Source organism: Bos mutus, chromosome 1 (assembly GCF_027580195.1).
Source record: "Bos mutus isolate GX-2022 chromosome 1, NWIPB_WYAK_1.1, whole genome shotgun sequence".
Lineage (NCBI taxonomy): Eukaryota > Metazoa > Chordata > Mammalia > Artiodactyla > Bovidae > Bos > Bos mutus.
The window spans coordinates 1021970-1047217 of NC_091617.1; the positions used below are offsets into that span (position 1 = coordinate 1021970).

Sequence of the window (25248 nt, forward strand, 5' to 3'; positions counted from 1 at the left end):
ACTGTAAGTATGGTTTATATTTTTAGATTGCTACCAATCTGAAATATCTATTAATTTAACTGTAAAAGTAATTGATTTGCTCTTTAATTAATGACTTGAGTACTTCCATCATTGGTTATCAGAAACTGAGTGAGTAGGCATAAATGTAATTCTTGCTTAACTGAAGAAAAAAGGAGCAATTCTCAAAAGAATGAATCTGAACTAGACAGCTGGCAGACAGGACTAAACCAGACGGCATATTAAAAAGAAAGATAGAAAGAAAAAGGAAACAGCATATCTACCCTCTAAACCCTTTCTCATTCAAGAAACTAAATACAATTACACTTCCTGAACACAGTCTTATGCTTGAGAATCTGAGCTAAAACAGGGTACTATTGTTCCCTGTGCTATGTGCTGTGCTCAGTCACTCTCTGTGACCCCATGGACTGTAGGCCCCCAGGCTTCTCTGTCCATGGGTTTTCCAGGCAGAGTACTGCAGTGGGTTGCCACTTTCTTCTCCAGGGGATTTCTTCCCGACCCAGGGATAGAAACCGCACCTTCTGCATTGGCAGGTAGATTGCTTACCTCTATGTTATTGTTCCCTTCATGCCGTTATTGCTAAGGAACGGGACATGAACGTGAGTGTGCGTCAAAAGAAGTGAATTTGTACCAAATTTGTAGTTTTGTACCAAAGAAACTATGAGAGTTGGATTTTGCTAAATGGAACCCTCATTTATGGGGCTAGAAATTGAATACAGGTTTTAATGTTCTGATCAATGATTTCTTTTTTTGGCCATGCCCCATACCACGTGGCATCCTTGTTCCCAGACCACGGATCTAACCCAAGTTCCCTGCACTGGAATCTCAGTCTTAACCACTGGATGACCAGGGAAGTCCCCTTTGATGAACTACTTTTAAAAGTCTACGCTCTACAAGTATTTCTCCAGTGTCACCATACTAGTAGATAACAGGTGAACTAAACTTTCTTTCTATAGATGAACAATTTATAGGAATATAAAACAAAACTAAGTCCTAATTAGTTTTTTACTCCTAGTTAGTTTCCTAACACACTGAAACCATACTCACAGAAAACTAGTCAATCTAATCACACTAGGACCACAGCCTTGTCTAACTCAATGAAACTAAGCCATGCCAGTGGGGCAACCCAGGATGGGTGGGTCATGGTGGAGAGATCTGGCAGAATGTGGTCCACTGGAGAAGGGAATGGCAAACCACTTCAGTATTCTTGCCTTGAGAACCCCATGAACAGTATGAAAAGGCAAAATGATAGGATACTGAAAGAGAAACTCCCCAGGTCAGTAGGTACCCAATATGCTACTGGAGATCAGTGGAGAAATAACTCCAGAAAGAATGAAGGGATGGAGCCAAAGCAAAAACAATACCCAGCTGTGGATGTGACTGGTGATAGAAGCAAGGTCCGATGCTGTAAAGAACAATATTGCATAGGAACCTGGAATGTCAGGTCCATGAATCAAGGCAAATTGGAAGTGGTCAAACAAGAGATGGCAAGAGTAAACATCGACATTCTAGGAATCAGCGAACTGAAATGGACTGCAATGGGTGAATTTAACTCAGATGACCATTATATCTACTATTGCGGGCAGGAATCCCTCAGAAGAAATGGAGTGGCCATCATGGTCAACAAAAGAGTCTGAAATGCAGTACTTGGATGCAATCTCAAAAACGACAGAACAATCTCTGTTCGTGTCCAAGGCAAACCATTCAATATCACAGTAATCCAAGTCTATGCCCCAACCAGTAATGCTGAAGAAGCTGAAGTTGAACAGGTCTATGAAGACCTACAAGACCTTTTAGAACTAACACCCAAAAAAGATGTCCTTTTCATTATAGGGGACTGGAATGCAAAAGTAGGAAGTCAAGAAACACCTGGAGTAACAGGCAAATTTGGCCTTGGAATACGGAATGAAGCAGGGCAAAGACTGATAGAGTTTTGCCAAGAAAATGCACTGGTCATAACAAACACCCTCTTCCAACAACACAAGAGAAGACTCTATACATGGACATCACCAAATGGTCAACATCGAAATCAGATTGATTATATTCTTTGCAGCCAAAGATGGAGAAGCTCTATACAGTCAGCAAAAACAAGACCAGGAGCTGACTGTGGCTCAGACCATGAACTCCTTATTATCAAATTCAGACTTAAATTGAAGAAAGTAGGGAAAACCACTAGACCATTCAGGTATGACCTAAATCAAATCCCTTATGATTATACAGTGGAAGTGAGAAATAGATTTAAGGGCCTAGATCTGATAGATAGAGTGCCTGATGAACTATGGAATGAGGTTAGTGATATTGTACAGGAGACAGGGATCAAGACCATCCCCATGGAAAAGAAATGCAAAAAAGCAAAATGGCTGTCTGGGGAGGCCTGACAAATAGCTGTGAAAAGAAGAGAAGCAAAAAGCAAAGGAGAAAAGGAAAGATATAAACATCTGAATGCAGAGTTTCAAAAAATAGCAAGGAGAGATAAGAAAGCCTTCCTCAGTGATCAGTGCAAAGAAATAGAGGAAAACAACAGAATGGGAAAGACTAGGGATCTCTTCAAGAAAATCAGAGATACCAAAGGAACATTTCATTCAAAGATGAGCTCGATAAAGGACAGAAATGATATGGACTTAACAGAAGCAGAAGATATTAAGAAGAGATGGCAAGAATACACAGAAGAACTGTACACAAAAGATCTTCACGACCCAGATAATCACGATGGTGTGATCACTGACCTAGAGCCAGACATCCTGGAATGTGAAGTCAAGTGGGCCTTGGAAAGCATCACTATGAACCAAGCTAGTGGAGGTGATGGAATTCCAGTTGAGCTATTCCAAATCCTGAAACATGATGCTATGAAAGTGCTGCACTCAATATGCCAACAAATTTGGAAAACTCAGCAGTGGCCATGGGACTGGAAAAGGTCAGTTTTCATTCCAATCCCAAAGAAAGGCAATGCCAAAGAATGCTCAAACTACCGCACAATTGCACTCATCTCACACGCTAGTAAAGTAATGCTCAAAATTCTCCAAGCCAGGCTTCAGCAATATGTGAACCATGAACTTCCTGATGTTCAAGCTGGTTTTAGAAAAGGCAGAGGAACCAGAGATCAAATTGCCAACATCCGCTGGATCATGGAAAAAGCAAGAGAGTGCCAGAAAAACATCTATTTCTGCTTTATTGACTATGCCAAAGCCTTTGACGGTGTGCATCACAATAAACTGTGGAAAATTCTGAAAGAGATGGGAATACCACACCACCTGATCTGCCTCTTGAGAAATTTGTATGCAGGTCAGGAAGCAACAGTTAGAACTGGACATGGAACAACAGACTGGTTCCAAATAGGAAAAGGAGTTCGTCAAGGCTGTATATTGTCACCCTGTTTATTTACCTTACATGCAGAGTACATCATGAGAAACGCTGGACTGGAAGAAGCACAAGCTGGAATCAAGATTGCTGGGAGAAATATCAATAACCTCACATATGCAGATGACACCACCCTTATGGCAGAAAGTGAAGAGGAACTGAAAAGCTTCTTGATGAAAGTGAGAGTGGAGAGTGAAAAAGTTGGCTTAAAGCTCAACATTCAGAAAACGAAGATCATGGCATCCGGTCCCACCACTTCATGGGAAATAGATGGGGAAACAGTGGAAACAGTGTCAGACTTTATTTTTCTGGGCTCCAAAATCACTGCAGATGGTGACTGCAGCCATGAAATCAAAAGACACTTACTCCTTGGAAGGAAAGTTATGACCAACCTAGATGGCATATTCAAAAGCAGAGACATTACTTTGCCAACAAAGGTTCGTCTAGTCAAGGCTACGGTTTCTCCTGTGGTGATGTATGGATGTGAGAGTTGGACTGTGAAGAAAGCTGAGCACCAAAGAATTGATGCTTGCGAACTGTGGTGTTGGAGAAGACTCTTGAGAGTCCCTTGGACTGCAAGGAGATCCAACCAGTCCATTCTGAAGGAGATCAGCCCTGGGATATCTTTGGAAGGAATGATGCTAAAGCTGGAACTCCAGTACTTTGGCCACCTCATGCGAAGAGTTGACTCATTGGAAAAGACTCTGATGCTGGGAGGGATTGGGGGCAGGAGGAGAAGGGGATGACGGAGGATGAGATGGCTGGATAGCATCACTGACTCAATGGATGTGAGTCTGAGTGAACTCTGGGAGTTGATGATGGACAGGGAGGCCTGGCATGCCGTGATCGTGGGGTCGCAGAGTCGGACATGACTGAGCGACTGATCTGATCTGATCTGAAGTCCTAATTTCTTTTTTATACTCTCTAGGCTGGTTTCCTCTAGGGAGAGGAAGGTTTAGTATGGACCAAATTCATACCATCAAACCTGATGTGTGGAATTACTGGACAGTTGAAGTGTTTTGGCAAGGTAGAAGTAATTTTTGCCAACGTTAGCGAGGATGCTGCGGAGGACACACAGAAGAAATCCCAAAGGGTCAGAGTGCTGGGTCGCCTCATTCGTCTCATCTTAGGAGAAATTATAATTGCTAATGGTAACAAATTCGCCTGTCAGTGCAAGAGACACAGATCCGATCCCTGAGTCGGGAAATTCCCCTGGAGAAGAAAACAGCAACCCACTCCAGTATTCTTGCCTAGGAAATCCCATGGACAAAGCAGCCCAGAGGATGACAGTGCATGGGATCAAAAAAGAGTCAGACACGACTTAGTGACTAAACACCAACAACAAAGTGAATAAGCTCTAAAGTAAAAAGAAAAAGAAAAAAGCTTCACATTCGCCAATGTGATTATAACAAAGAAAACAGACAGGAGATACTCAAGAGGCTAAAATCTTAAATCTGCCTCTGAGCTGTCTCAATCAAATTATACATCTTTTTTCTTTTTTTGCAAAAGAAGGAAAGAGTGGCTTTATTTCTTTGCCAGGCAAAAGGCTACAGCCTCAAGAATTGTTCCCTTCAAATTATAAATCTTTTGATCTTCAGTGTACCTGTTTCTGTTTTGATCTCACCAGGCTGGAGAGGAATACTAGAAATAACAACTGTCAGAAACATAATATGGTCACTATGTCCTCCAAACTTTTGTTTTAAATAATAAAACAATGTAGCTACATACTGACTTGTGATTTTTTTTTACTCTCCACACTGACTTAAATTTAAAGTAATAATGGAAAACTAAAAGTTACAACAGAAAGAAATATTTAAAAACAAGCATATTCGGGTTTCCCTGGTGGCTCAAATGGTAAAGAATGTGCCTGCAGTGTGGGAGACCCAGGTTCGATCCCTGGGTTGGAAAGATCCCTTGGAGAAGGAAATGGTGACTCATAGCAGTATTCTTGCCTGGAGAAGTCCATGGATAGAGGAGGCTGGTGGGCTACAGTCCATGGGGTCACAAAGAGTCAGTCACAACTGAGTGATAAACACACATATTTGGAAAAAGGGCCAGTAGAATAAAGGTCTAAAAACTCTCCTACTACTAAAGTCAGCATTAGTCAACTAAACAGTGAGACTGACTCACATCACATCTGCAGGGTGTTCTCTTTAGCAATGACAACAGTACAACAGCAAAAATAATCTGTAAGTTATCTAGGCATTATCAAATCCACCGACCAGAGGCCATCTTCTGACATGTGAACCTTGCTTTGGGCCAAACTTTTAGAGAAAGGAAATTTAAGAGTAAGGCATAAATCTGGAGTACTGCCTGGGTCAGAAGACACCTGAATACTTAAGTTTATATTCCAAGAGACTATGAAAAAGGATTGCTGGTAATAGTGACAAGTAATAATGAGAGGTAATGTCAGTGTTTCTATTTATTCTAGAGAAGGAGAACTGACAGCTGTAATTCCAATACTTATATGACACATAATCATATATGGACACATACAGAAAATATATACAGTGCACATACACACATATACAAACATATATTCAGTGTAAGCATGAAAGCAATATTTTAAAAAAACTCACAAAGGTAAATTGGCTCAAATAATATTTCCCCTAAGATCATCTTCCTGGAATTGTATAATTGTGAAAACCTCATTACTTATTACTCTGAAAAACAGTACAAATACCTCAAACTCAAATGTCTAGACAAGCTGGCCTAGAATCAAAATTTTAAAGTCAACTAAAAATCTCAAATATGCTTTCAAATTTGTTTTTGTATTTCTAATAATGAAGAACAGAACAATGAAGAAAAGTACTTAAACCTTTCCTAAGTATCAGAAGCTAAACTGGCCAGAAGCAAGTATAAAGGATTTTAGGTTGGAAACAGAAAATACTTGAGTGGGGGGAAAAAAGTGTAAAATCCAACTTTTTAAAAGAACATAACTGATTAAAAACTTTAATATCTACTTAAATCTAAAGTATGTGATTGCTGTTAATAGGAAATAAGCTGCTTGTATTTCAAGATATTTTATTACAGGATAATAATCACTCTTAATTATAAAGCTGTCACGTTAAACCAAAAGCACCAAATCAGAAAAAGGCTGTGATTTCACCACCGGTACCTTCCCTGGGAGCTTTGGAATTTTCCTGTTACACTGAGAAAATTTAACAAAACCATGCACCACTTCCACCACAGAGACAAAGGTAATTACTCCACTAATCCATAATATTTTATTAAAGTGTGAGGTCACAAAACAAGGATCTATTTATATTCAAGGACAATCCTGAAGGTAAGAATTGGCGAAAAAAATTCTTAGCTTTCAAAGAGAAAACAGTTCCTTTTCAATCTTCTTCAAAGAACATAAGAAAGATGCAGCTTTTGGAGCCCAGCTTTTGGCAATTCAACTTGATGGCATTCTCAACAGACACAAGGATGAAGATGTGCAAAAATGCATTCATGTGAAAGACAGATGTCAAGTCGGGGCCACTTACTCAGCCCTTTATTTAAAGAGGCCAGATTCATTTTTATTTTTTAAAGGACAAAAATTCAACTCAGATTGTTTAATGTTCATCAATAAATGTGACGGCTTTTTATGAAGGCTGACAAACCAGCAGAATAAATTTTCCTGCCTGGAGGTCAAATATCAACTAACCATCTTGGCCACGTAGAAAAAATAACAAAGTAAGACATACATGTGGGCACACACAGAATAGGTACCTTCAGCTGATTGTTGAAAATATCAATCTCCTGTAATTTTGACCTAGTTTCTTTCTCCACTTCATCCAGTTGGTCTCGTAGCTGCTGCCGAGCCAGTTCTTTCGCTTCTAAGGCTCTTTTGAGTGTGAGAAGTGAATCCCCTGTTTTAGAAAAACATGGTGAGATAAGAAAAACAAACTGGCAGTGAGGAAAACGGCTATTCAGGTTCTCATTTCTTGCCTGTGAGGAAGGAAAATGTCAACTTTAAAAAGAAAACACCTACTGTGCAAACTGTTTTGCTGAACTTGTTTCAATTGGTCATTGAGTATCTGTTTTTCTGGAATAAGTCTTCCAAGCATTTGCTGGGACTCCTAGGAGAGAAAGAGAATGCAGCAATGAATGGTGGAGAAAACTACCATGTTTAGATCCAAAGTCCGGGCAGGCAGAGGTCAATTTTCTGCTCTTTCAAAGATTCTCCTAACCTCATCCCAAATCGACTACAGTGAAACTGCATTTAATCACTAGTCAGGGTTGTTGTTGTTTTCTTGCCAAAAAATTAATTGTTTGCCAAATGCTTTTCACTGAAATAAAGTTTAAATAAGACAGTTATAGCTCCCTTGATATTTCTTACATTTTTATTGACTTACTGCCTATTTATAAGCTTTTAAAAGTGAACCACAAGTACAACTCAGCAGAGAAAAGGGAAAGGAATGATCTCTCAAATTGCACTAGGATCAAATACAAATGCAGTTACCCTGATATTTGTAAACTGACTCAGTAGTTTAACCAGGAACTGTTCTGTCAGGAACTTTGATCCTTAATAGGGCTGAACTGAGGGTGACCACACACCTGAAGTCAGAAACAGAATTCAAACCAGGACTTTAATAATTAGAATCTTAGCTGCAATATGTGGCTCCACCACTGAGGATAAAGCCACAGTTTTAAACAGCTGCACAGAAATCTTGAATCGACTATTTTTTAACCGACATAGATAAAAGCTAAACCATATTGTACAGGACTGTGAGGCATTTTCATGGGTGACTTGAGAATCAACTGTATTTGCCTAAGTTCAGCTTAAATTATTCAATGTAGTTTCTACATATATAAGAAAAAAGACAGCTTTTATAGGCTTTATTAAGGAATATTTGACTTTTGGGGCTTCCCGAGTGGCTCAGTGGTAAAGAATTTGCCTGCAATGCAAACCTAGGTTCGATCTCTAGGTTGGGAAGATCCCCTGGAGGAGGGTATGGCAGCTACTCAAGTATTCTTGCCTGGAGAATCCCATGGACAGAGGAGTCTGGAGGGCAACAGTCCATGAGGTCGCGAAGAGTCAGATATGACTGAAGTGACTTAGCATGCACGCACGCATGTATTTGACTTTCATTTTTACTCTGACTTAAGAAAAATAAATCTCTATGTATTAACTTTTCATTTGAAAAGTAAAAATGTCTTCATGAAAAATTTTCACCTGAGGCTAAAAACCAGTCCTTTCTGGAACAACCACCTTTAGATACCAACTGGCTTGTATGTAAGAAATCTTTGTGTACTATACATCCCAACCGTAGGGCGATACAGCTCAGTGGAGAACATTTGGAAGCATCTTCTCACATGAATAATTCACACAAACAAAAGTACTCTCCCCAATCCCATCAAATTTAGACAGAACAGAATACACAAATCAGAACATTTTCCCAAAAAAGCATAGCCAACTGGGCTCCTCCTCTTATTCGCCCCACTAAACCAAGGCCACGTCTCTGACCAATCCCCAATTTTCTTTCCTGAACCAGGGCAAACAAGGAAGTATCAAGATGAAGCCCGGCTCGAAATCACTGAGACACGAAATCTTAACCAGTGGACCACCGGGGAAGTCCCAACATTACTTCTAAATGTACAATCTAACTTTCTAAAAATAGGTCAAATCAGTATGAAGGGGTACTTGAATCATTTGCATAGCAAGAATCTGCTAATACTTATAAACAAAGAAAACCAATATATCATTGCCTACTATGTACCTGACTTTCTTCAAACCATGCATTATTTTTAACTTCACTGCTTTTTCAGGAACCTTGATTTGTATTTTATTTTCAATAACTAAACACACTAAGCATCAATCATAAACATATGTATGGATACACAGCATTCAGAGATAATAAATAAACCTATGGTTTTCGGTCCTAAATTTTCTAAGGGCATATTTTATGAAACTTCTCATTAATAGTTAGTGAAAGACACAGAGAGTTAACATAGAAAAGATCGTATTTGTGCATGCATTTTAAAATATTTTCAAATAATTTCTAGCAGTGAACTTCTGATACTATTTACATTATATGTCATATCCTAATATTTCAAATCTCAAATTAATTAGGATTTCTATGATAATGAGGAAGGACACTGAAGATATGAACAACACTAAGAACCAACTTGATCGACTTACATTTGGGGGACACCCTACTCAGCTTCAACAGAGTACATGGAACATTCACCAAGACAGATCACATGCTGAGCCATAACATAAGTCTCAATAAACTTAAAAGGATTAAAATCACACAGACTGTGCTCACAGATCATACCATAAATAAACCAGAAATCAATCAGACAGCTCAGAAAAAAGAAATTCAAGTATTTGGAAACTAAACTGCATAATTCTAAATAACCCTTCAAAGAAATGACAAAGGAAATCAAAAACAGGTTCTGAATGGAATGAATATAAAAATACAACATGTTAAAATTTGTGTAATATGGCTATGATGATGCTTGGAAGGTAATTTACAGCTTAACATGTTTATATATTATCAGAAATCAAGAAAGGTCCAAATTCAATAATCTAAGCTCTTCTTAATAGGCTAGATAGAAGCAAATTAAACCCAAAAGAAGTAAACGGAAGGAAATAATAAGGAGCCAAAGTAAATGAAATAGAAAACAGAGACACCATAGAGAAAAAAACAATAAAATAAAACTATTTATTTAAAAAACATCAATAAAGCCAATTAGTTCCCAGCTAGACTGTTGGAGAAAAGAGGGAGGTGGAAGAGAAGGGAGAGAACAAAGAGGAGAGGAGGAGTAGAAATGGGAGGTAAATGACACAAATTTTCAACATCAGGATGTAACATCACTACAGATGCTACAGACTTGCAAAGAATAAGAGAATATAGTAAACAATTTTATACAAATAAATTTGTTAACTTAGATGAAACAGACACATTCACTGAAAGATACAAATTATCAAAAGAGAATACAGCACAAATAGAAAACTGGAATAGCCCTGTATCTACTAAACAAATTTTGCAATTATAAATCCTACCACAATGAAATGTCCAGGTCATAAGGCTTCACTAGTGAATGCCACCAAAAATTTAAGCAAGAAACAGTAATCCCTCAGTATCCATGAAGTACTGGTTTCAGGACCTCCACAATAAAAAAACCCAAGGACGTTCAAGTTCCTTACATAGAATAGCTAAGTATGATTGGCACTCTGAATCCTAGGGTTGGTTGAATCTGCACAGGTGGACCAACTGCACTGAGACTGGAGTCTGATAACTATGAAAGGTGGCGAGACAAAGTTTTTAAGAAATATATAGGGTTTTAATTTTCCCTGGTGGGTCAGATGGTAAAGAATCTGCCTGTAATGCAGGAGACTCGGGTCCAATCCCTGGGTCAGGAAGATCCCCTGGAGAAGGGAATGGCTACCCACTCCATTATTCTTGCCCAGAGAATCCCATGGACAGAGGAGCACGATAGGCTACAGTCCATAGGGTCGCAAAGAGTTGGATGCAACTGAAAAACTAACACTTTCATACTTTCATACAGGATTTTAAGAGAGAAGCTGAAAGGGTTAGCTAGGGAGGCAGGGTGGTGTCAAGTTAAGAAGGAAAGTTTTGAAGTAACATAAACTGGGTTAAATTTGGATTCTTGTTGCCCAGCTAGAAACTGATTCTGAAACAGAATATTCCCTTCTAGAATCTTCACTTTCCCACTTATGAGAGTAATGATACTGCCCTTACTAGGGTATTGTGGAATTCTATTTAATATTCACATTAAGATCTTCACATGCCAGGCCTTCAATAAACAGTAGCTACCACCACAGACAGTCTAACATCCAGTCCATCTGGATTCAGCAAGTCTAGGATCAAATTTCCATTCAAATATGCAGACACAAAGGGACTATCATACTATCCATTTTACATAAAGAACTTGAGCATCCATGGATTTTGGTATCCTCAGTTAGCTTGGAACCAGGGCACCATGGATATCAAGGGAGGACTACCATTTCATATAATTCTTAGAAAATAAAAAAGAATATACCTTATTTACTTCCTTATTACCCTGATACCAAAGGTAGATGAGGACATTATGAGAAATGAAACTAATATCCCCTATGAATTTAAATAAAAAAACTCATAATAATAATAAGTTGATCTAAACAATAATTTTTAAAACAATAATATACCATGACTAAGGGCAGTTTCATTGAGTTAGACAGGCTGTGGTCCATGTGATTAGATTGATTAGTTTTCTGTGATTGTGGTTTTCAGTCTGTGTGCCCTCTGATGGAGAAGGAAAAGAGGCTTATGGAAGTTTCCTAATGGGAGAGACTGACTGAGGGGGAAACTTTATTTTTTGGGGCTCCAAAATCACTGTGGATGGTGACTTGAGCCATGAATTTAAAAGACACTTACTCCTTGGAAGAAAAGTTATGACCAACCTAGACAGCATATTGAAAAAACAGAGCCATTACTTTGTCAACAAAGGTCCGTCTAGTCAAGGCTATGGTTTTTCCAGTAGTCACGTATGGATGTGAGAGTTGGACTATAAAGAAAGCTGAGTGCAGAAGAATTGATGCTTTTGAACTGTAGTGTTGAGAAGACTCTTGAGAGGACCTTGAACTGCAAGGAGACATAACCAGTTAATCCTAAAGGAAATTAGTCCTGAGTGTTCATTGGAAGGACTGATGTTGAAGCTGAAACTCCAATACTTTGGCCACCTGAAGCAAAGAACTGACTCATTGGAAAAGACCCTGATGCTGGGAAAGATTGAAGGCGGGAGAAGAAGGGGACAACAGAGGACGAGATGGTTGGATGGCATCACCAACTCAATGGACATGAATTTGAGTAAACTCTGGGAGTTGGTGATGGACAGGGAGACCTGGTGTGCTGCAGTCCACGGGGTCGCAAAGAGTCAGACACGACTGAGCAACTGAACTGACTGAACTGAAGGGCAGTTTACCCCAAGAATGGAAAGTTGGTTTAACATTCAAATTTTAATCAATGTAAAGCACCATATTAATAAAATAAAGGAGGAAAAAACACTTTAAAATCTCCACAGTTGCAGGTCAACAGAGGGAAATAGTGGTAAAAGGACAGATGTAGATCAGCGGAACAAAAGAGAGTCTAGGAAAGATTTTTACAAGTGTGGTCAGCTGATTATCAACAAACTACTAAGGTTTTTAATAAACATTGATAGAACAAAGTGGGTGTTGGTATGGAAAAAAGTGACTCTCATTACCTTACCTTGCACTTAACATAAAAATCAATCAAAACTGGATCACAGAACTAAGTATGTTAGACAAAAATATAAAACTTTTGGAAGAAAACATAAGGGAAAAACATCTTCAATCTTGGGGTAGTCAAAGCTTTCTTGGATAGAACATAAAAAACCGTAAAAGAAAAAATAAATTGAACTTTAAAAGTTAAAACACCTGCCCTTTAAGAAACACCATTACAAAAATGAAAAGGCAAGCCAGAGACTAGGTGAAAATATTTGCAAAACACCTATCTGACAAAGGACTTCTTATAAGACTATATAAAGAACTCTGATAATAAGATAAGCAACCCAATAAAGGATGAGTTAAAGATTTGTTCACAAAACACATACAGAAGATGCACACTAATACACATAAGAACCAACAGCCAACAGCATTCAGCCTTCAGGGAGATGCAGATTAAAGTTACATGAGACATTGTTGCCCACCCACCAGAGACGCTAAAAACAATGACAAAAGGGAGTGTTGGCGACAGTGAGGAGCAGCTGAAGGGCTGGTGCACCACTGGTGAGAATGTGAAATGACACAACCACTGTAGAAACAGTTTGATAGACTCTGACATGGCTAAGCACATACTTATATGACAGTAATTCCCCTCCTAAAATTTAACCAAGAGAAATAAAATATATTTCCACATAAAGAAATATAAGTAAATACTCATTGCAGCTTTAGTCATAAAGTCCAAAACTGGAAAAAACCTAAATGTCCCTCAGCAGGTAATGGGATAAATAAGGAAATACTACTCAGTGATGAAAAGGAAGAAAAGCTATGACCAACCTAGACAGCATATTAAAAAGGAGAGAGACATTACCTTGCCAACAAAGTAATGCCAAATTTTCCACCTAGTCAAAGCTCTGCTTTTTCCAGTAGTCATGTATGAATGTGAGAGATGGACTATAAAGAAAGCTGAATGCCAAAGAATTGATGCTTTTGAACTGTGGTGTTGGAGAAGACTTTTGAGGGTCCCTTGGACTGCAAGATCAAACCAGTCAATCCTAAAGGAAATCAGTCGTGAATAGTCATTGGAAGGACTGATGTTGAAGCTGAAGTTCAATACTTGGGCCACCTGATGCGAAGAATTGACTCACTGGTAAAGGAGGAGATGGGGACGACAGCGTGAGATAGTTGGATGGCGTCACTGACTTGATGGACATGAGTCTGAGCAAGCTCTGGGAATTGGTGATGGATAGGGATGGGGTCACAAAAAGAGTTGGACAAAATTGAGTGACTGAACTGACTGAACTGATGAAATGGAACAAAGGACTGAGTCACTCAAAAATATGGATAAATCTCAAAACTGTCAGGCTGAGAAAAAGAAGCTGAAATTAAAGTCACGGTGTCCAAAACTGATCACCTTTTAGGACGGTATGCAGAACAGTATCTACATGAATTGGATACCCCCTCTAACTCAACACTTAAAACCAAACCAGATGAAATTTTAACAACTTGGTGGTGAAAGCTGAATAGGTAATAAAATGAAAGCAGAACTGCTTAGAGTACTCCATTGTGTCTCCAACTATTCTCTATACACGTATCTCTGGAACTCCTCCTGATATACTTAATTGCACTTCTTTATTGTGGTTATCATGGTAAAGCCAAAGTCCCAGGAGTAGACTACAGGTCCTGCATGATCCAGTCCCCAGCTGCTCCAACCATAGCTGTCTCCTTGCTGTAACTGGCATCCCAGAGACCAGCTTATAGCCTTAGTTCTTCTGCACAACTGTTGCCCTACCTAGAACTTGCTCTGCTAGATGTCCATCTGGCTCAGCCATTCACCTCTTTCAAGTCTTTGCCCCAACATCATACTCACAGAGATGCCTGACCTGACCACATTACTTAAAATCACAGTCCTCTCTATTGGAGACTCTCTTCCCTACTCACTCTCCAGAGCAACTTTCCCTCTTCTAATAGAGAACATGCTAGTCTTATTTCCTGAGTACTTGTCTACCCTGCAGACAGAAGGTAAGCTCCATGAGGGCAGGGTTTGTCTCTGCTATCCACTGCTGGATCCTCAGTGCTTACCGGTGCTTGCACTGAGTTGGCATGCAGCAGTCCCAGCAAGTGTGCTGAATTACCAGACAGCCTACTTTCAGAGGATGAGCTGATTGGACGGCATCACCAACTCAATGGACATGAGTCTGAGCAAATTCTGGGAGATAGTGAAGGACAGCGAAGCCTGGGTGCTGCAGTCCATGGGGTCACAGAGTCAGACACGACTTAGCAACTGAGCAACAAGTACTTTCAGGCAAGTACCCTGTCTGCTTCATCTTGGCCTGCTGGATGCTTGCTGCGTGAATAAGTGAATGAAGTGAATCAAAGAAAGGAAGCCAAAAGGCTTTTAAGGGACATATTTTCTCACCTGTAATTGCTGTTGTAGGTGGGTGATTTCTGCAATTCTCAACTCTCTAGATTTGTTTGTGCTCTCAATTTCTTGCCTTTGGGTTGTCAGTCGACATCTGATATCCTGAAGTTTTCCTTCTAATTGATGTTTTTTATCATTCTTTAACAAGTGAAAAATAATAAGAATCATTAGCATTTAACAATTCAATGCAAGTGGGTTCCCAAAGCACAATCAAACTACTCACTAGAGCTTCTAATTCAAATTCCAAAGTCTTTTTCTTTGCTTTCAGTACAACTATGTCTTCTTGTTCTTTGTTTCTTTGATTTAATAGTTCTTGTCTTCGATTCCGTTCCCATTCAAGCTGTCTTTGCCTTTCAAGCTCCCGTTTCGCAGCCTGTGACATACACAAACAGACGATTTATTAACTGCTCAGTTCTTACACTCTTCAATGTCTCTTAATAAACGTTACATCTCGTAAGTCTTTTCTTTTAGGGATGAAATGGTATTAAACATGACAAGTGATTTTCATTATAAAACAGCACAACATTTCATACAAATATGTTATTACTTCTATGGGAAAAAAGAGAATATTCAGAAAGGCAATCACAGTCACATGGGTTGAGAACAAAAAGGACTATTGGATCACTGACATTCGATTCCTTAGGTCTTTAAGGATGCTTGGTGTAGTAAGTAAACCTGCTCTTCCTTATTTACTGACTCATAAAAGAAAACAAGGAAAATTATGGGAGTTCCTTGGTGGCTAGGGCTCCGAGATCCCAATGCAGCATGCCCGGGTCCAATCCCTGGTCAAGGAACTAGACACCACATGCTTCAACTAAAGATCCCACATGCTGCAACTAAGACCTGCTGCTGCTGCTGCTAAGTCGCTTCAGTCATGTCCGACTCTGTGCGACCCCATAGACGGCAGCCCACCAGGCTCCGCTGTCCCTGGGATTCTCCAGGCAAGAACATTGGAGTGGGTTGCCATTTCCTTCTCCAATGCATGAAAGTGAAAAGTGAAGTCGCTCAGCCTAAAGCAGCCAAATAAATACAACAAAATTATCTTTTCAAAAAAGGCAAGTTAACCTAGGAAAACCCCCAGAACTAAAACACAAAACAAAAAAAAACTTTCTTCCATCAAACGAGTAATTATTATTTCTTCTGTCATAGGAGAAATTATTTATCTCAAGCTTTAAAAGTCCATGACTCCTATGTCCCTAATCATTTGTTTCCTTGTTAGCACAGAAGGCTCTGTAATTTTTCCAGCAACGTCAGCTCTCTTCAACCCTGACTCTGATGGCTGCTGGGCAGAGGAAGTGTCAGGGCACCTGGCACTCTTCATTGTATCATAACTGCTTCTTACATATTTGTGCTCCAGCTACACTGTAAGGGCCTGGAGGACAGGTGGGTACCTAGTCACCACAACATCTCCAGGAACTTAACCAATGCCTGGCACATCGTAAATGCCATTATATAGTTCTGAACAAACACTCTGAAATGCTTTAAAAAAAAAAATTAAAGAAGGAAAGGTGGCCTATCTTTTGGTTGTCATTCTGGAAAGGAAAATCTTGCTATTATCTGTGTGTATGTGCCTAAATGAAAAGGCACCTTAGAAGCTAGAAGTTTTCAAAAGCATTCATCAGGAGATGAAACCATATTATTTTTTTATAAAGAAAAAAAATCCCTCATCTTTAAAATACATTTCATCCACACAAGAGGATCACGGCATTGCTTCTGTCACAACATACTAAAACTGGAAAGACAGACAAGAGATTGGCTTGGCCCACATCCAGGTATGGCACCAAATTTAGGAAGCCTTCCATAAAATACAGTAAAGATTACTAGACTTGTTTTCTAAAGTGGAAAAAGAAAAAGGTGACAAACACTTTAATTATCTAGTGTGGTACCATTACAGTGGTTAAAAAAACAATTTCAGTAAACGCTCAGCCTCTCCACCATATGAACCTTTCTATTTCTATATGTGTATATGAACGCAGAAAAAAGGCTAAAAAATACATAATTGATAGCAATAGTTTGTCATAAGACTCAGTTATCAAAAACTTGTATATGAATGTTCACAGCAATGTTATTCAAAATACCCAAAAGGTAGAAAAAAAAAAAAAAAAAAACAAATGTCCATCAAATTGATGAGTAGATAAATAAAATGTTGTCTATCCAGGTAACGGAATATTACTCAGTTATAAAAAGGAATAGGTATTTATTCAATCTACACACTGGATGAACCTTGAAAGTGAAAGCCAGACACAAAAAGCCACATATTCTATCATTCCGTTTATCCAAAATGTCCAGAATAGGCAAAGGTGTAGAGACAGAAAGCAAATCTGTGGTTGTTCAGGGCAAGGCGCAATGGGAAAGGGGAGTAGTAACTCCTTAATGGTTAACGAATTTCTTTTCAGGGTGATGAATCAGTGGTGATGGTCACACAACTTTGTGAATAACTAAAACTACTGAACTGTAAAAAGAAAAAAACAAGACTGGGTTAATGTATTATTGTTGTGTTGTGCTCAGTCACTCACTTGTCTCTGACTCTTTGTGACACCAAGGAGTATAGCCTGCCAGGCTCCTCAGTCCATGGGATTTTCCAGACAAGAATACTGGACTGGGTGCCATTTCCTTCTCCAGGGGATTTTCCCATTCCAGGGATCAAACCCGCATCTCCTGCACTGGCAGGCAGATTCTTTACCACTGGCAGGCAGATTCTTTACCACTGAGCCATCAGGGACGGCCATATTTTTATGCCTTCTTAAAATTTTGTTTCTTCAAACTTAGATGGTATAAAGAATCTGCCTGCAATGTGGGAGACCTAGGTTCGGATCTTTGGGTTAGGAAGATCCCCTGGAGGAGGGCATGGCAACCCACTCCAGTATTCTTGCCTGGAGAATCCCATAGACAGAGGAGCCTGGCGGGGCTACAGTGCACGGGGTCGCAGAGAATTGGACACGACTGAGCGACTAAGCACATGGCATGTGCGAATCTCAGTTCCCCAGATCAGGGATCGGACCTGTGTCTCCTGCCATCTCCTGCACTGCAGGTGGATTCTGTACCTGATGAGCCATCAGGGAAGGCCTGATATACTACTGACACTTAAACGATTCTAGAAGAGCGCCCGTGTTAATGACACGACTGTTTCCAGCTGCTCACCTCCCGCCTCTCGATTTCCTTCCTTCGCTCCTCCTCCCTCTGCCGCTCCAGCTCCCGCTGCTTCTCTAGCTGCTTTTCCAGCTCCAGTTGTCTTTTGCGCTCCTGCTCCTGGCGCTCCCGCTCCTTCCTCTCCTGCTCTGCCCGCTCCAGCTGGGCCAGGCGCTCCTGCTCTTTACGCTGCTGCTCCAAGAGAGCTTGTCTCCGCTTCTCCAGCTCCAGGTTGCCCCGTTCAAAGTTCTCCCGTTTCTTATCTTCAAAGGTTACTTTCAGACAAGAGATAGGACGATTATGAAAAGCCATATGATGTTCAACAGACACTTTCAAACGAAAAACTCCACAGCACATCGTCAATGAGTAACGGACCTGCAGATACGAACTCCCTAAGCTTCCCGCCCGCCTCTGCCCTCACGAATAAGCACCAGGTACAGGCCCTTTCACTCAGCGTCTCCTTTACATACCCTCCCCTGCAGATGAACCGCATCATAGCATTCAGAACGCCCAAAACTCAGTTTCTGGAATAATCTTTCAACAGAACTTCTCCATCACTCATTCTCCATACCTTCCCTGTTACTTTATCCTTTCCTTTTTCTATGACCTTGGTTCAGCAACTGACCCTCTCTCTCCTCTATACCACAAACTTCTCCTTTTCTACCTCTTTTTCTTTGGCCAGCAGTCGTGAGGTATCTTAATTCCCCAACCAGCAATTGAACCCTAGCTCCCTGCATTGGGAGCCCAGAGTCTTAACCACTGGACCACCAGGAAAGTCCTTCCCTTTCTATCTCTTTTTCCTTTGCATAAAACTGTGCCATTCTGTTTTCAATTTTAACAAACAGAATGGTTTCTGGAAATAGAGGTAAGATGATATGTCTCCTCCTGGGTTTCACACTGAAGAGCAGGTTGTGCCCTAATCACTATGCAGAGGACACTCAGTAAACTAGTTTTTCCAACCTATTATTCAGTTTCCTTCTTTGAAGAACACCAAGGTAATGAATTTTAGACGATCCTCAGGTCAACAATTTTTTTTCTCTGATCCTTGCTAACACTGTTTGCACCCATTTTATTTTACTTTAAAAAAAAAAATTCCATGCTCTATGTCCCTTCTGTGTTTTCAGCAGTGTCAACTCAGCTTTTTGTTTGCCTCACATGCTTCTCCTGGGAGCCAACCCCAGACACTGGAAGCTCTCGCTCCCAGCCTGTGCAGCACGCCATTCCCATTGTTCCCAATCTATTTCAAGAACTGTCACTTCACACTTTGTCTTGAGATATGTAGCTGTGAGCATCCTTTTGGCTTCTTCCCACGTTCCTGCCTGGCCTCCACTGAAGACACTTTCCTTAAACAAGGCAGTTAGATGAGAGATCAGAGATGGTAAGCACGTTTTGTTTTCTTGTTCTTTTTGCTCCTTTGTGGTTTCAGAAGAGGCAACACCCATTTCACTCCCCCACTTTAAAACTGCAAGTCCTCTCAGCCAGAGAAAGGAATGAAGTAAATGATACATGCAAACCTAGACAGCGTATCAAAAAGCAGAGACATCACTTCACCAACAAAGGTCTGAATAGTCAAAGCTATCTTTTTCCAGTAGTCATGTATGGATGTGAGAAAAGTGAAAGTGGAAACCACTCAGTCATGTCTGGCTCTTTGCAACCCCATGGACTATACAGTCCATGGAATTCTGGAGGCCAGGATACTGGAGTGGGTAACCATTCCCTTCTCCAGGAGGTCTTGGACCACAAAAAAGGCTGAAAATCGAAAAACTGATGCTTTTGAACTGTGGTGTTGGAGAAGACTCTTGAGAGTCCCTTGGACTGCAAGGATATCAAACCAGTCAATCCTAAAGTAAATCAGTCCTGAATATTCATTGGAAGGACTGATGCTGAAGCTGAAGCTCCAATACTTTGGAAACCTGATGCAAAGAGCTGACTCATTGGAAAAGACGCTGATGCTGGGAAAGATTGAAAGCAGGAGGAGAAAGGGACAGCAAAGGATGAAATGGTTGGATGGTATCACCGACTCAATGGACATGAGTTTGAGCAAACTCTGGGAGATGGTGAAAGACAGGGAAGCCTGGCATGCTGCAGTCCATGGGGTTGCAAAGAGTAGGACACAACTGAGCAACTGAACAACATTGTGGATAAAATCTCAAAAATACTACGCTAAGTGAAAGAAGCCAGACAAAAGAACACCAACTGCATAATACTATTTCTATGAAATATTCAGAGGGGGTAAATCCAAAGACACAGATAGCAGGCTGATGATTACTAGGGACTGGGGAAAAGGGAGAATGTTGAGTAACTAGCTATGGCCATTGTTTTGGACTGAGTGTTTTCCACCCTATCAATTCAGACGTGGAAGCAGTGGGCTGGTATTTGGAGAGGGGACCTTTATAATTCGGGTTAAGATAAAGTCATGACTATGGAACCTTCGTTATGAATTAGTGGCCTTATAAGAAAAGAGAGAGTCATCTTTCTCTTTTCATGTGCTGCTGCTGCTGCTGCTAAGTCGCTTCAGTCGTGTCTGACTCTGTGTGACCCCATAGACGGCAGCCCACCAGGGTTCCCTGTCCCTGGGATTCTCCAGGCAAGAACACTGGAGTGGGTTGCCATTTCCTTCTCCAATGCATGAAAGTGAAAAGTGAAAGTAAAGTCGCTCAGTCGTGTCCGACTCTAGCGACCCCATGGACTGCAGCCCACCAGGCTCCTCCATCCATGGGATTTTCCAGGCAAAAGTACACACCCAGAAAAGGCCAAGTGAGGATCTGGTGAGAGTGCAGCCATCTGCAAGTCAGGAAAAGCGCACTCACCAGGAACAGAATTGGATGACATCCTGATCATGCACTTTTCTATCCTCTAGAACTGTAAGAAGTAAATTGCTGCTGTTTAAGGCACCCAGACTAGCTGACTTTGAATGATCAATATTATGTTAAGCAAATTTTACCTCAATTAAAAAAAACAACAAAAACTGAAAGTCCCTATATACCTTTTTAATTCCAAAATCTGGCCCCATTTCTGATACACAGAGGCACATAATAAACAGCTGTTGAAAGAAAGAATGCATTAACCAAAACCTCTAATAATGTCACATCTTGTTCAACACTTGAAATGTTGGACTTCCCTCGTGGCACAGTAGACAGGAATCCACCTGCCAATGCAGGGGACATGGGTTCGATCCCTGGTCCAGGAAGACTCCACACACCGTGGGACAACTAAGCCTGAGAGCTCCAGTTACTGAAACCAGCTTGTCCAGAGCCTTTGCTCAGCAACAGAGAGAAGCCACTGCAATGAGAAGCCCGCACACCATAATTCAGAGTTGACCCAGCTCACCTCAACTATAGAAGGCCCTTGCATGGCAATGAAGACCCAGTGCAGCCAAAAAATAATTAAATATCTTCCACCAACAGAAAAAGAAAATTCCAAATTCTAAGGATTCCTGTTCTTATTTGCTTGAAGACTTTATTCCCATGATTATTAACCTGAAATGTTCCTCTTTCCCAGCCCTGTAATGACCCTGTTGATCTTCAAATCTCAACTCCACTGTGACCTCTTCCATAGAGATTTAACTGCCAGTGTGTTTGCCAGTCTGTGCTAACCAACCACAAGTAAGCTCTGCTGTGTATCTATAATTCTGCCTTCATGAATTTATCACAGTTATGCATTGCTTTGATGGTTTTTATATGGATGTCTTAAATCCTCAGTTGTATCCTAACCTTCTAGAGGGCATGGACCATGTATTATTAACGTTTAGATTCTTCACTCTACTCAACACACTTCCATAAAGAACATTTTCCGGAAGCAGTTTCAGTAAACAAAAAGTAATTTAGTTAAGAGGAGGGCGGGAGAGCTAGTAGTGTCCTCAGCAGGTCGATTATTCCCTGAGCACCTGAAATGCAGCAAAATGACACTGACAGGGTATTTACCATTTTCTCTTGACTCCATAATAAATTTCATCAGGGTGTCTTAGTATCAATTACCATCTCATATTAATAATTCATAACCACCAGAGAATATTTTAATAGTATGATGAATTTCTCATTGTAAATGAGGGTAATTTAAATTAGGTTCCTATTAAATTTAAAATAGCTTCTTGCTATCAAGGAGCTTTCGATTCTATAACAACATGAGAAAACAATAGACGGCAACTTTATATTCTATTTCTATACTGGTGGTATTAAGCCATTACCTTAAAGACTTATCAATTTTCAGTGCTTAATAGATAACATTTATAAAATTTCTGGTAAGTGTTAAATAGATTTCAATTTCAGAGCTAGAACAAAGGTGCATCAGTACATTCTATACATATATTAAAATCCAAAAAGCATATGCAAAGTGTCTCCTTTCTGACTAAGGTCAGGTAAAGAAACATAGCAATAATGTCATTAGCTAAATACATTTTACCTCCATCTTTGCCCTAGAGACAGAAAATCTCTAACAGGCTGTAAAATTCCAGTATGAAGACTGTCTTACCAGGTAGTTTCTTTTCTAGTTGTTGCTGTTCATCTTCCAAAACTGGTTCCTCTGGCAACCTCTGATCCACCGAAGTTGAGGTTATGACAGATATACCACTACCAGATCGAACTCTTCTGCAATTGTGGAAAAAAGAAAATGGTTTCACGTCTAGCTGCCAAGATAGAATTGAGCAAACCATGAAAAACCACCTTTTAAAGATTATGCCATAGAAAATGGAGCAGATGACATTTTTGGTGAGGAAAAGATAAAGATGTGCTCTTCTCCATTTATATAAAGAGTTTTTAAAAAATGAATATCTGAATGTCATCAGACTATGAATCCCAAGTTCATTTAAGTATTTAGAACCATCACAAAATTAGGACAATTTCAAAGGATTAAATCAGTTAACAATCATCAAGTGGTTGGAGCAGTGTCTGAGACATAGTTTCCTTCCTGTGGAATATTAAATTCTTCCAAGGGAAGACTAGCAACTCCGCTAATTGTGAGCATCTCCTTTCCCTTTCCAGAATCTCTACATTTGCTCTCTTAATAAACACATGGAATGACTACACTTAATAGTCCTTAAATCACATAGTTTACCAGCTAGTTTCACTTTCCCCATTATCTGTCTCTTTTAAACCAGTCTACCTATCTTCTTTCTATGCTTTCTTTATGTCAGCTTCCACCTTGCAGCTCAGATGGCAAAGAGTCTGCCTGCGATGCAGGAGACCCGGGTTTGATCCCTGGGTTGGGAAGATCCCCTGGAGGAGGGCATGGCAATCTACTTCATTCTTCTTGCCTGCAGAACCTCCATGGACAGAGAAGCCTGGAGACGGACACAACTGAGCAACTAACACACACACACACATACACATACAAACATACCCACCAGTGTTAAGTGTCTCTTATGATTCTTGCAGCTGTGAGATTTTATGAACAAACTGTCCAGCTACTGGTTTCTTCCTACACCGTGTTCTCAGCTTCCCCGTACTTCATATGTGCTGACCGCAATGGTTCCATGTCTCATACTTTTATGGAGACTTTGCCCCTAATCTTTCCCGACATTGGAGGAATCGGGACAGAAATTCTTATCTGGGCTTCTTTTGTTCTTCTGTGCACTTGTAAGAGCTCAAATTTGTCTTTTGAGTTAAAGCTTTGAGAGGCAGTTGTCTGAGAGGGCTATGCGTACACGGCTGTGTGTGGGTGGGGGATACCAGTCCTCCCAATTGGACTCTGAACTACCCTCTTGACCTCTCCACTGAGATTGTAATTCAGACCAGGATAATTTTCTTTCATTATTTTGCTGATTATAATTTCTACATTGCCAGCATTTTGTTACCTCTGGAATGTGTAGAATTCACAGGCAGAATCTCCGTTATTTATTTTCTATGTGCAGGCTGATGTTTCACTTTAACATTTGATGAGTTTTGATTACATGGATAGTCTCAAAAGCACCAACTTTGTGATGTTATACTTGATTGTTTTACTAACAGTCTATTTAAGTACTTTAAAGTACGGAACAGGCAAAGATTAACACAAAAGCTGCCTAAGAAGATTCAGTTCAATACGTGGAGATTTCATTCACTTGCCAAGAAGAAAAAATGCACATAAGATATACAGCCAACAAAGCCAAGTTTGAAATGAACATACTTAGCACACAATTTCTTATGAGAACCAAATATTCCTTACCTAAAGGAAGGTGGAATGTATTCTGGGGGCAGGACCGGTGGCAGTGGTTGACCAGACATAGCTACATCAATGAGGTGCATAGCCAGGATAAATTCTTCTGCTGTGAGTTTTCCATCTTGATCAATGTCAGAAAGATTCCTATTCAACAGAAAGTTCATTGTAATCTAGTTTCATGAAAATGCATGCTCGTTACTATTCACGAGTGATTTCAATGATCTGTTTTCTCATTCTGACTCTATGCCAGTTGAGTCCTTCTGTACCTCCATTTATAAAAATCGTACCGACTTCATACCACTGTTACAAAGACAAAATGAGACAACCCATCTAGCTGGGATGGTGCTCAGCATTCAACAGATGTTAACTGTGATTATAATTACATGCTTCTCAGTCCTTGCACCCATTTAAGCTATGTCATACTCACATTCCATGTGTGTTTAAACACCATGCTCCACAGACTATCAGGTCAGATACTAAATGTTTAAGCTTTGCAGAACACACAATCACTATCACACTGAATTCTGCTGCTCCAGCAGGAAACTAGCCACAGACAGTATACAAAGAAATGAATGGGCATAGCTGTCTTTACAACAAAACTTCACCTACAAAATCAGCTGCAGACAACATTTAGCTAACTGGACCAACCCCTGATCCAGGACTCCAAGGGTGGGTCTTCACGGCCTCCAACCAGAGGCAAGGTGTTTTCTGTTCCTTAACCTCACGATTTAATCACCACTGTTCTTTATAATCTTAATTTAGGATTAGCTAATTAAACAGACCTTCCCCAGCAAGTCCAAGAATATGACTTTTTAAAAAAACAACTGGACACCAAAAAGAGAATGCAAGACAACAAAGCTGTTTGCTAAGATGTCAACAGAACAGACGCTACACTGAGCAACTAACTGGGCTTTGCTGATGCCATAAATCAAGAAACTCCTCCAAAGTCTGAAATTTCCTCAGGTGGCATAAACTTTTTTTTTTTTTTTAAGGTACAATTTACGTAATATCCACC

The 25248-nt window shown here is 40.1% G+C and overlaps 1 protein-coding gene across 6 annotated transcripts in view; it reads right to left on the reverse strand.

Moving 5' to 3' along the window:
• ITSN1 (intersectin 1) overlaps positions 1-25248 on the reverse strand; it is a 252754-nt gene that overhangs the window by 117741 nt on the left and 109765 nt on the right. For all 6 annotated transcript variants that reach the window (XM_070365814.1, XM_070365651.1, XM_070365712.1 and 3 more), the window contains 7 exons: positions 24240-24377; positions 22569-22684; positions 18111-18373; positions 15193-15342; positions 14967-15107; positions 7352-7439; positions 7090-7229 (listed from right to left, as the gene is read on the reverse strand). In XM_070365814.1, coding sequence (XP_070221915.1) covers positions 7090-7229; positions 7352-7439; positions 14967-15107; positions 15193-15342; positions 18111-18373; positions 22569-22684; positions 24240-24377 — 1036 coding nt within the window. The remainder of the gene's footprint in view (positions 1-7089; positions 7230-7351; positions 7440-14966; positions 15108-15192; positions 15343-18110; positions 18374-22568; positions 22685-24239; positions 24378-25248) is intronic.